This window comes from Lissotriton helveticus, chromosome 10 (genome assembly GCF_964261635.1).
Source record: "Lissotriton helveticus chromosome 10, aLisHel1.1, whole genome shotgun sequence".
In the NCBI taxonomy this organism is placed as follows: domain Eukaryota; kingdom Metazoa; phylum Chordata; class Amphibia; order Caudata; family Salamandridae; genus Lissotriton; species Lissotriton helveticus.
Genome location: NC_136071.1, coordinates 72267601 through 72280617, shown reverse-complemented (window position 1 = coordinate 72280617; position 13017 = coordinate 72267601). Strand labels below are relative to the sequence as shown.

General features: G+C 44.6%; 1 protein-coding gene across 1 annotated transcript in view; it reads left to right on the top strand.

Moving 5' to 3' along the window:
* CFP (complement factor properdin) overlaps positions 1-13017 on the top strand; it is a 137637-nt gene that overhangs the window by 93147 nt on the left and 31473 nt on the right. The window contains exons 6-7 of the mRNA XM_078664778.1: positions 5435-5608; positions 11022-11213. Coding sequence (XP_078520904.1) covers positions 5435-5608; positions 11022-11213 — 366 coding nt within the window. The remainder of the gene's footprint in view (positions 1-5434; positions 5609-11021; positions 11214-13017) is intronic.

Below are 13017 nucleotides of genomic sequence, written 5' to 3'. Positions count from 1 at the left end.
AGCACTGTTTGAGCAGCAGCAAAGTGTGTGAAAACAGGGCCTGATTGACATACAGACATTACAAGCCATGCAAAGAGCCAATGCCAGGAGGTTAGCAGATTATTTTACATTGGTAATCTAACAGCTCAGAGTAGCTCACATCGTCATATGGCTTAGGGGTTGGTCACTTGGTTGCCAGTGATATAGAGGTCTTAAGAGTCCCATATTCATGTGTGCGTGACGCATTTGGTTCAGAATGTACATGTGCATTCTGGTATTTGTAGGCCAGTTGATTTCTATCAAGAAAACAAGATTACAAGTTTGTAAATGTGGCACAGTGTAACACACACTCTAAGAGGCTGCTGTTTGCTGTACATTTTGGCATTTGTACTGGGTATGGGTATGTGTAGATATACCAGGATGATCTCTGCGGAAGTGCCGTAAAGAGTGCCAGTGTATATTCACATAACTAATAGGGACATTTAAATTCTACAGTGAAGTGACAGATTAGGGTATGTGTTAGTACAACCCCAATTGACAAATGTAGTTCCCCTATATATGTGTCCTGTGCTCGTGTAGTCCTACTAACGTTCTACATGTATGCACCACAGAAACAGGTGTCTTATCTCCTCCTCACCAGTCAAAGATGTGTCAATCACAAGTAACACTGAAGTCAGAACCAGGTAAAACACTCCGTTAGGCTAATTATTGTTAAGTTTCCGGTACAGTTTAAGTTTTGTGAAACGAAGGTGAAGGGTTTCAAGGCCTTAGTCTACTAGTGTGATTTCACATGCTCTGCTGATGGAGCCTTTCAGATTGTGTAAACAGCTTTGCCAGTTTTGTCTGTGTTAGTTTTAAAGACCTTTATTAGTTTTGATGTTCATGGCTTGTTTCTCCATGCCAACTGGGTCTCTGGCATTAATGTAGGCACTCTGTAATGAAGTCGATAGAGTACTAGACCACAGTTCACAGTACAGGTATTTGGTTTCTGCTCAGGCATTGTCGTTTTTGGGAGATATTATACCTTTCCCTTGTTTTTTTATGCAAGTGGAGGAAGGGAGCAACACATGGTTTGGGATGAGAGACAACACTGAAAGCATGGGTGAGGGTAGCAACACAGGATGAGGAGGTGCAGAACAAACATAGAGTCCAAGAGTGGGGGCAAGCAACATGGTAGGCAGCGGGACACCACGGAGAGAGCGTCCAAGAGTGGGGGCAAGCAACATGGTAGGCAGCGGGACACCACGGAGAGAGCAATGTGGAGCACGGGGTGACAGAAGATAAGCAAACTGGCAAGACAGAGCAACTTGGCGCTGGGTGTAAAATCACACAGAGGAGATGCACACCAGGGGCGGGGGAGAGAAGCACATGAGAGAGAGAGAGAGAGCGCAACATAAATCATGGATGGGAGAGCAGTCAAACACGAGGAAGGGAAGCCCACATAAGCAACTAAATGAGTTATACTAAAGTCAATCAATAGTAAAATGGTAAGCCGTGGATGGGCTCTAAGCTTACTGTAAGCTGACCATGACTTTTTACAACTGTGCACCTTCTTTCAAGGCATATTCGCTCCCCCCTTCCCAAGTAAAATATCAGTATTGTATAGTTTGCCTGTTTTCTTCTTTCCATCCAGCAGAATCCACAACCTTGGGTACTTTTAGATTTCCTAACGAGGGAATGGAGGTGAGTGAAGTGGGAGTCTGGTGCAAGTTTGACCTAAATAGCTTTTTGTTGGAAAAAAGTTACGAAGGCTTAAGTGTGAGGTACCACACACATATTAATCAATCTCCACAATAAAAATAACATATTGTAATATGCATCTAAAAAACGATTTCTGGGTTAGAGACTCTAAGTGAAACATACTTTTAATGTTTCCACTCAAAGCTCTAGATTTGATAAATTTGTCCTTGCACTGAGTTTACTCGTATGGAACGGCACTCGGATGAACTTTAACTTTAAGATTCAGTGGCCTAAATATTGTGTTTATCCACAAAATCTCTGCCTGTAGGTCATAGTGGCTATTTAATTAAATACTAAATAGCATCTCTAATGTGGTAGGTTTAGGGCCCTGGTTCCTTGTTATGTGGCTTTAGTTGAAATTCTGTCAGGCACCGAGGTCTGAAGCCTATCTGTTGACTTATCAGCCAAAATAATCCAACCCCCCAACTCCCCAAAATACACCAATCAACGAGCAGTTGAGGGTACTGGGCCATGTTGTGGAAGATTTCAGTTGCAGGTATACTGCTGCGTCTCCACAATTGTTAATCTGTGATCTTTGGTCACCGGTTCTTACAAGTTGGCTTGGCTACTGGGACCTGATGGCATCTGGACAATCATGGGTCTGTGAGGCATTCTCCAAGCAAGCCTCTAGTCCGCTTTGCCTTGTACAGTTGTTCCTTATTCTCTTTTGGCCCTTTTATCACCTAGAAATCTAGCTCAAGGCTTGCTATATACCTTTGTAAAGAGGATTTCAAAGCACCAGGCTTACTCTCACGCTTGGGGACAGATTCTAACAAGCATTTTGTCCCTCCCAGTGGATCTGGCCAACACCGATGTGTAGGATCTCCTCAATGGTGACATGATGGCTGCAGAGTGGGCAGTATTTATCCAGCCTTAGACCCAGGCAGTGAGCTTCAGACACTTCTCCCTTTTCAGCTGCACAGGAATAGTTATTCTGCATTAAGCTTTCAAAGAAATGCTGATAGACTTTCCATTTATTACTAACTGAAGAGTTCTTTTGGTGATGGCAGAATTTAGAACACTGGGACAGGATTATGGCCACTTTCTGCTGGAAGGTGTCATATCCAGGGCATAGAGACCCCAAAGGTAAGTAGGCTACTACTCTCCTAACTCCCCTAAATGTAGTATTAAAGGGGCTTCCAGAATTTCAGATTCCACTGACTAAAAATAAGAGGACCCTGAAGAGCCGAACCTGCGAGAACTTAAGACTGCTGTGGACTTTTAGTGCCAAACGCTGCCTGCTGCGCAGATATTTTGCAAAGACCCGACTCGTCCTGCTGCTGTGCAACCTCCACATGGCCCGCAACATTGTCAGCACTCCCAGAAGCCAGCATCTCCCTTGGGGTAGAGACTGTCCTCCCCTGCAGCCAGCAGGCACCAACATCTGGAATCAAGATACGTCTGGTTTAAAGAAGCTGCTGTCCACCAAGCAGTAGCCACCCAGGTGACGGTCAGCGCATTCAAGGAGGTCAGAGCAGTCTTCCTGCCAAACCTTAAGACGGCAGGACCTCCACAAGCCCTCCTCCACCAATATCCGGGGTACCAGACCCTTGCAGCAACCAATGCCTGATGAAAGTCCAGTCTGGATTCTCAGTGGCATCAGACTACCAGTCGCTGAGGGACTTGTGCATCGCAGAGGCCAGCGCAGAGTGGCCTGGCTGTCCTGTTTTTGTCCCGTTTACTGCCTGACTGATTCCAGTGAGCACTCTGCACCAGAGTCACCTAGGTCTTAAGAAACAGACTGCCTCCCCCGCAGCCTATTTCCAGGTGGCTGGCCCCTTCCTTTCTACCGCGTAGCGTGCAAGCTTTACAACCAGTCCAGCACCTCTGCACTCACTTGCCAGGGCAGATACAACCGATCTGTTGATGGAACTATGGTGCTCGCCCCTCTACCACCTCATGACTGAAAGGGGTGCCACAGAAACGCCTCGCAAGTATATATATACATGCAGTAAATGTTCTTTCCCCCATAGGAAAGCATTACAACTAAAAACGCACTGTTGGTTAACTGCTAAAACTGTGAAGTCTATTATGAAAATGTACTTGCTTGATAACGAAGCTCGAAGGTTCAAAATATATATATATATATAAAGATACCTGTTATATTTCGATATTAGTGTTGAGCTCCTTTTTAGGTCTCGCCTGTAAATGTGCATGCGCATTGAGCAGAGCGAGACTATAGGGGCTTAAACAGAGCTTACCTACACTGGCGATTTGATGCAGTGCATGTGTACTTTTAACTCAATGCGCAAGCGCAATTAGTTAAAATGCGCGTGCACAGCATCAAATCGTCAGCTTGGTGCCACCAGCAGCTCTTCCCGCTCCGCCCCCTGCTGCATCAAAGGCTTTGCGCTCTGCCTCAGCCCAGCCATTCTCCTCCCCTAATTACCCCCTGCTGCATCAAAGGCTTATTCACGGCTGGCCGTGCTTTCAGTTTCACGGCCGGACGGCCGTGTCTTTTCTTTTTTTTTTTCTATATATTTTCCCTTCTCTCCCATTCACTCATTATCTCTCTCTCCCTTTCACTCGTACTCTCGTTTTCCGTCTATATCTGTCTGTCAGCCCTCTTTCTTTCTATAGTTCACCCTCGTTCTTTCTCGCTCTCATATTTATACAACTTTCTCGCTCCTCTGATTCTTTCCCTTCTTTTTTCTCTCCCTCAAGATACCCCCTTCTCTCCTCGTATGTCGGTCTCTCTTCTTCTGTCAGTCTCTCCCCCCCCCCCCACCACCTCTCTTGTCCTGCCCTCGGTTATGTAAGAAGCTCTCCTTCTGATACTTTTACTTGGACAGTACCAGCACTTCTTAGAAACAATCGGGTATTTATTTATTTCATGCAATTGTATATTGTTCTATTTCAGAGGGGTGGGGTTTCTTATTTCCTCTCCCTCGCTCTTGCCTTTGTTTGCCCCCTCGTCCTCCCTTCCTTGACCTCCGTCTTCAAGTGTATTGGTTGTAATTTATTCACGTTAATTAACCTTGTTTTTATTGTGGCTGCTATTTTCCACCTAACACTCCATCTAGGGACCAGCAGTAGTATTGCAGGCGTTACAGCAGCTTTCAAAAGGGGAATACTCCACTACAGTGCACCTCCCAATCGCCGCGACTCCAACTCTATTTCTACCCCTTTACATACAGTTTATGGTCCGATGGAGAAATTAATCAGAGTGGCAGCAGCAACTGGCAGCAAACTGCCTCACCCATAACTTGTTTTTTTTGGATTTACTTTAAGCTAGTGCCTTTATAAATTACAATAACTTTCATTTAAGTATTAATTATTTGAAAAAATTTTAAAAGCCATCGTTATTTGTAAAATCAATTAATATTTCACCTCTGTTCTTGCATTTTCGTCATAATAAAATACACTGAACATATTCTTCACAAAAGTTATTTACAATAGTTTAAGCTATTGCTACTATAAATTACAAGAACTTTTATTTAAGTATTAATTATTTAAAAAAATTAAAAGCCATTTGTATTTGTTATATGAATACATGTAAGTCACGTACATACATAACATGTTGCATTACAAATGCTATAGGTGTCCCATTTGAAAAAGTTAAAAGTATTGGCATTGTAAATGACAAAGATATTAATTTTTGCTATTTTCAAGACCAACACATAAAAAAAAAATTGTCATTTACAAAACAAATAGCTCCAACTTTTCTAATGCGAGACCTATTGCATTTCCAATGCTTGTGTATTTTTCTCTGCAGTGGATGGTCAGTGGAGCGAATGGCAGAAAGAAGCTGAATGTTCTGTGACCTGCGGAGTTGGGCGTGAGATAGAAAAGCGATTGTGCAGCAATCCAGCTCCACGCCACAATGGTCGTTACTGCGTTGGCAGCGACACCAGGACATGGACGTGCAACACCGGAGTGCCCTGCCCAGGTAAAATATGATCCGTTGGAACTGCAGGTGAATCAAGAACGGTCTGTATTTTCTTAGAAACATAGGGGCATATTAGCAAGAACCTCGTTAAAATTATCACAGTTTTAGAGGCAGGAAACTGCCGCTAAAACGGCGATAATGGGCTTGCTAATAGGCGTTATAGAATTCCAATAGAAGCCCAGGTTAGATGTGCAGGACAGCTAAAACAGCGATAATTTTAACGAGGTTCTTGCTAATATGCCCCATAGTTGCAACATTGCATTATTTCTGTAAATCTCCTCGGAAGTCATATCTCAAGCCCTCAGGAGTTTCTCTTTTGACACTAGGGGCTAGATGTAGGTAAATTGGATTTACCGATTCATAAATACCGAATTATATAGATTCGGTATTTATGATTCGGTAAATCCAATGTAGGTAAAAAATCGGTAAAAAATACAGAATCGGTAGGATTCGGTATTTACCAAATCGGTATTTACCGATTCGGTAATTGCCATTGATTCCTATGGGCCTAAGGCCCATAGGAATCAATGTCAATTACCAAATCGGTAAATACCGATTCGGTAAAATTACCGAATTGTCAAGGGGGACAGGGTGTCACTTTGACACCCTGTTGCACCCCTGATTCTGGCTTGTGTGCCATGTGGCACACATACATGCCCTAAGGGCATGTATGTGACACACATACATGCCCTTAGGGCATGTATGTGACACACATACATGCCCTTAGGGCATGTATGTGTGCCACATGGCACAGGTGTACATGCACAGATGTGCATGTACACAGGAATTCGTTATTTACCATGAAATAGTATTTCATGGTAAATAACGAATTCTTAAGGGCCTGTGGCACTATTTTAAGTGCCACCTACATCTAGATTTACAGATTCTGTAAAGTTACCGATTCGGTATTTTACCGAATCGGTAAATTTACCGAATCGGTAATTTATCGAATCGTTAAAATGTGGGCCCCCTACATCTCAAAAACCAAATACAGGTCGGTAACGGCCGAAATCGTCCGTTACCGACCGGTATTTGGTGTCTTACCCCGGGCCCCAAGTTGGGTCCCTCCCATACCACATTAGGGTCTACTGGTATTATGGGAGGGGCTAAAACAACCCGCCTTCTCCTGGACAATCGGGGCTCATTTACAAGCCCTGCGCGCCACAGGAATGTCCCTTTTTGTGCTGTTCAGTTGACGCACAGGGCTTAGTCATATCTACAAGGCCACATAAAACCACCCTGCATGGCTTTTCATGGCCTTGTAGATATGGAGTGAGGCAATGCAGCGCAAGTCGCTGCGTTGCGTTGTGTTGGAGATGCGTGCCATGGGCATTGCGGTGGGTGTTCCCACGTAACCTCTATGGCATTTGACACATTTCCAGATTTACAACACATGTTAAACCTGGGAATGCTTCAAAAGCCTACACATCCCCAGGGGGAAATAACATTATTTCTCCTTGTTTTTCCTCTTTGTATGTGTGCTGCAGAATGCAACACTCATAGGAAGAGGAAATCGCCTCCATTGATTGTTTTTGTGCAGGAAGATGTCCCTTCCTGCATAAAAACAATCATTCCTACAACGCAGACTCCCTCGCACCATGGTGCAAGGGTGCCTGCGTTGGCGCAAGGCAGCCAATTGATTGCCTGCGCTGTGAAAGAGGATAGGAATGCACTGTAACTGATAGATACTTATAAAGGAACAATGGTCCCTTCACAGCATAAGTCATAAACAGCAATGGACACAGAAATACAATGATGTCTATGTTTTAGTAATCCCAATGGAATTTATAATTGTATTAAATCAGAATAAAGAAACCATGAAAGTGGGACAGTATTCACCGAAAAAGGGAGTTTCAGAACACAGGCATTGCAACGTGTGGCCGAAGCGTAATCGGTAATTAAGCCATAAACATATAGTTAGCACCATCGCACATATTTATAATAAATAAATAAATAAGTATGCATCAAGGTGCTGAGGTCGACAACATTTTGATCCCTAACATAATAATGGGATCATCATCAGGACACAACAAGAGATGCCTGAGGAAAATGCCTGCTGGAAGAAGAAGGGGAGCAAAGCAAAGTGACTTGCAGCGCTGCCCTGCGTCAAAAACTAGTATATAAGAGTTCGGAACTCTCCGATCAGACAATGCAGGCTGGACTTTGTACAGCGGAGAGCAGAGCTTGGTTCCCTCTCAGGGGACAGCACACTCAGATTCCTTCTAGTGGTTGGCACGACTCATATCTGACACCCAGTAGTCAGCAGAGCTCACATCCTCTTCCCAGTCACGGATCCCTTCCAGCGGGTCTGCTCAACTTAGATATCTGCCAGTAGTTAGCACAGCTCTGATGTTTCCTAGTGGTTGGCTCATCTTAGACCACATCCACTGTTCAGCATGTCTCTGATCTGTCCCAGCAGTCCGCACAGCTCAGATCCCTCCAAGGATTCATCCTAGCAGGGAAACATCCTTTACAACGGAACCGTTACAACACGGTACCGTTACAACGCAGGATTTACAACGAAAGTCGTTACAACGACTTTCGCTGGAGGGCGCTTTAGGATAGGGGATAGTTTAATTTACTATCCAACACCTTCCCTACTATCCACGGGGACTGGAGTTGGAATAGTAAATTAAACTATTCAATATCCAGCGCCCCCCAACACAAGTCGTTGTACGGACTTGCGTTGTTAAACCTGCGTCGTAAAGGTACGCGTTGTAACGGTACACGTTGTACCGTCATACATCCTTCTAGCAAGGATACCTCCCATGGGTCAGCACAACTCAGATTCCCTGCCAGTAGTTAGCACAGCTCTGATGTTTCCTAGTGGTTGGCACATCTTAGACCCCATGCAGTGTTCAGCATGTCTCCGGTCTGTCCCAGCAGTGCTCACAGCCCAGATCCCTCCAAGGATTCAGCCTAGCAAAGTCAGCACGGCTTTGATCTCTCCCACCGGTCACTAGAGCTGGCATCCCACCTAGCGCCAGCACATCGCGTATCCCTCCAAACTTTGCACTATCTCTCTTAGAGATCAGGACAGCTCTGTTATCTCCAGAAATCAACACCTCCCAGATCCCTCCCGGCTGCGAGAACCGCTTTAACCCCTTCCATGCTGATGACAGCCCCCAGCCGTCATGCACCACGGTGCTCGTGTGCTGATGACGGCTGGGGGCCGTCATGAACCCGCCCACTCAATAAAAGTGCCGCACAGGCGCAGAATCGCGGCCGTGCCCAAGGGGTTAATCTTCCCCATCAGTTAGCGCAGCTTGAATCCCTGGCAGTGGTCAGACAGCTTTATCCTTCCCACTGGCCTGAAAAGCTCAGATCTTGCCCCTCCCTCAACACAGCTTGTTCTTTCCTCACTGTCAGGACATGGTGGTCCTGTCCAAGATAATTTCAAAAGCCAGAAAAATGGAAACAGTTTCAAAACTGGATCCAAGAAGTCAACATCTGTCGTGGTTTCCGGTGAGGTGAAAATTCTACTTAAAATGCTACTCCCAATGGTGAAGATGCCTGTGTGTCGACAAACAAGCTCATGGTCCCTTCTTCTTCTGACCATCTCCCTGGACATCTACCTGTGATAAAATTTGAACTTTTAAAAGTCTATCTGGCGTCACCTACTTCATTCTGACCCTTGATCTGAAAAACAGGAGGTGCGTATTGTGGGATATCAGCATCTCGCTCAACATTTGACTTAAATGTTGTCATGGAAGTTATAAAAGGCCAGATGTACGACCATTCTGTTTTGCGGGTCAAAAATTGCATTTTATTTTGACTCGCAATTTGTGACTCGCAAAACGGAATGTACTAATGTGTCTCAGACACATTTAGTAATTCCCAATGGGATCACAAATGACCTGCCTCATCAATATTCATGAATCAGGTCGCAATTTGAGACCCATCGGGAATGGGCTACAATCACAGGGCTGGTGGTCTGCTGGGGACAACAGCCCACCATGTCTGTGTTTGCTTTTTTTTAAAAGCAACGTTTTGTTTTAAAAATGCATCCAATTTTCCTTAAAGGAAAACAGGATGCGTTTAAAAGAAAAAAATTAAAAGTCCGTAGGACCACTGCTTCTTAAAAAATATTTAAGCTTACATTCACAAAGGGGAAGGGGTCCTGTGGGGACACCTTCCTGTTTGTGACTGGCTTACTACCTACTTGAAGTAGGTGGTAACTGCGATTGTTTTGCGACTGCATTTGCGGTCATTCCAGTGCGACTCGCTATTCGGAAAGGACGCCTTTGGCACGCCCCTTTCTAATAATGACTTGCAAACCCTATTTGGCGAGTCAGTAATTGGTTACTGACTCGCAAAATAGGACTTGTACATGCTACAACGCCTTCTAGCAGTTGCAAATGGCCCGATTTTCCACCTGCGACAGCTAAAATCCGGCCCTTACTCCCAGCTTTTTAAGTTTAAAAGTTTTTACACTTCAAACAGGCATTGGCAAAGCCAACAAGCCTGGCTTTGCCAAGCCTGAGATTATTTTTGTTTTGCAAACACATGTAACAGGTATTCAACTTTTGAGAGTAAAAATATATATACGATGGAAAAATGATGTTCGCACAAAACATAAGTAAGAAAATGACCCATTGCAAAAATAAATGCCAAAACATGAATTGAAAGCAGACATAAATGAAGAGATGGGCCCGCAAACCCTGGCACTGAAGCACGCTACTTTTTAGGCATTTGAGCATACGTCAATACCATTGCTCACAGTAAACAGAGCTAATGAGTAAAGTGGGATCATCTATTTCTATGATGTTGCTGTGGTGGGCGGAATCAAGATGATAAGCCAATCACCATTGCTGCCGCAATTTAGGAAGGACCTCAAGACCTGGCTCATCGACTGAACCATAGACCCCCCCCCTCACCACAGTGAGACTCTAACGGGTGAGTAGTCACGCTTTACAAGAAACTTGATTGATTGATAATGACACTTGAACAAACCAATGGATGAAATGGGCTTACCCAAGGATCCTGTATTTATGTGTACGTATTTTTATTATGATTTTTTTGGAAACATGAGGCATGTGACATATGTACAGCCTGTTTAACCCGTTGGCTGCTTCCGCTTTTTTGCGGCAGTGCGGCCGTTTTAAAAAACGGGCGCAGCCGCGTCGGCCATTGGCCGACGGCAGCACCAGCGAGCTAGTGCTGCCATCGGCCAATGGCCAACGGCAGCATGGAAGGGGTTAAACCAGACCTAAAATTGTACTGTCTCATTTCATGCATGGACTTTGATGGCTTTTCATCTGAAAAGATAACTTGTGCTCCCCCTTTTCAAGAGTGGGTCATCCCAAAGGATTAGCCCCTCACATCCCCAGCTCCATCTCCCATAAAAGCGCTTTGTCGGCCCCATTGATGACCCTGTGACCACTGAGTTCTGTTCTGTGCCTGTGCTTCCCAGTGGACGGTCGCTGGAGCGAGTGGTCCGAGTGGAGCCCGTGCGAGAGGATTGGGCTTACGATCAAGTGCACCAAGAAAAGTGGGATCCAGAAGCGCACTCGGCGCTGCGAGCAGCCCCAGGACGGCGGGCAGCCGTGTGCCGGCTCCACCATCGAGCACCAGAGCTGCTACAACATCAACCTGTGCCTATTCAGTGAGTACCGCTGGAGTGTGCGTCTCATCTGCAAACACATGTGCATGTGGAGGCTGTGCACTGGATTATACTTAGCCTTGTACATGTGCCATACACACAAAACACACTTATATCCACACACAAACACACACACACCACACACATACACACACACATACTTAGACATACTTACACACAAAAAACATAAAACCACACTCTTGCACACACAGACACACCCACACAAATACTTACACACACATAAACACTTAAAACCACGCTTTTACACACACAGATGCAGAGGCATCTGCACACATAGACACATTTAAAACCCAAACACAAACACACCCAAAAATATTACACACACAAAACACTTAAAGAACATTCTTTTACACACACATTTGCAACCACACACACAAATACTTACACACACTCTTACACACATAAAAAACATACTTTCTCACACACCCACTTACACACACAAAAACACTTACTTGCCCTTACATACCCACATTCACAGACACATTATCCCTTACACCCACATACCCAAATACTTACTCACACACACACAAACACTTAAAAACACACTCTTGCACACAGACACTCACGCCCACACAAATACTAAAACACACATTTGCACACACATAAACACTTAAAACCACGCTTTTACACACACAGACGCAGCGGCACCTGCACACACAAACACATTTACACCCACAGGCAAACACACACCCAAAAATACTTACACACACAAAACACTTAAAAACCACTCTTTTACACACACACACATTTGCAACCACACACACAAACACTTACACACACTCTTACACACATAAAAACATACTTTCTCACACACCCACTTACACACACAAAAACACTTACTTGCTCTTACATACGCACATTCACAGACACATTATCCCTTACACCCACATACCCAAATACTTACTCACACACACACAAACACTTAAAAACACACTCTTGCAGACAGATACAAGTCTGTGTGCTCAGCGCCAAGATGCTCCCTCCGGAGCGAAAGTCAGCGCTTTACAAATGACAATAAATATCAAAATATCAAGTACACTTGCACAGACACACAAACACACACACTTAAACCAAACACCTAAATACTTACTCACACTCAAACTCTTAAAACATGCCCTTACACACACACACACACACAAACACCCCCCCCACACTCCCACCACACACACACACACACACACACACCCTTAAAAATACACTCTTAGACACAGGTACACTTATGCACATAGACCCTATATTGGAATAACAGTGACAAACCATACATGTTCTGAAACTGCCCTGTGTGTGTGTCCAGTCTGTCTCTCTGCTTATCTCCTGCAGGGTGTCTTCTGTTGAATTCTCTGCTTGTCTTTATGGGCATCTTAAGGACCCAAACTTTGTGGGGTTGAGGGAATGGCGAGCGGCCGTGCACCCTAAGTGGGAGAGTCTCAAGAACCCTCCGAAAGTACATAGAGTGGTAGGGGATTATGACCAGATTCTGGAAACTTCTCTAAAAAAAAGTGGGCCGGTTGTAAAACTGCTCCAACTTCAACAAGGCGGTGTCAGAACACTATTCATTATTTGTATCGCGGAGGAAAAAAACTGCAGTATTAGCCAATCCAGTTGGTCCACTAAATTTCCCCATGCTGTACGGGGGGAGGGGGTGGTTGTAAATATGTGAAATTAGCAGCAGTGACGGAAATATATAATCCTAACTCCAAACCCACATTTATTTTACTTACTAATGGTGGGCGTGGCGGTGGGGTCTTTTCACTACAATGACACCTCCACATCTGCGTTGTGTAGC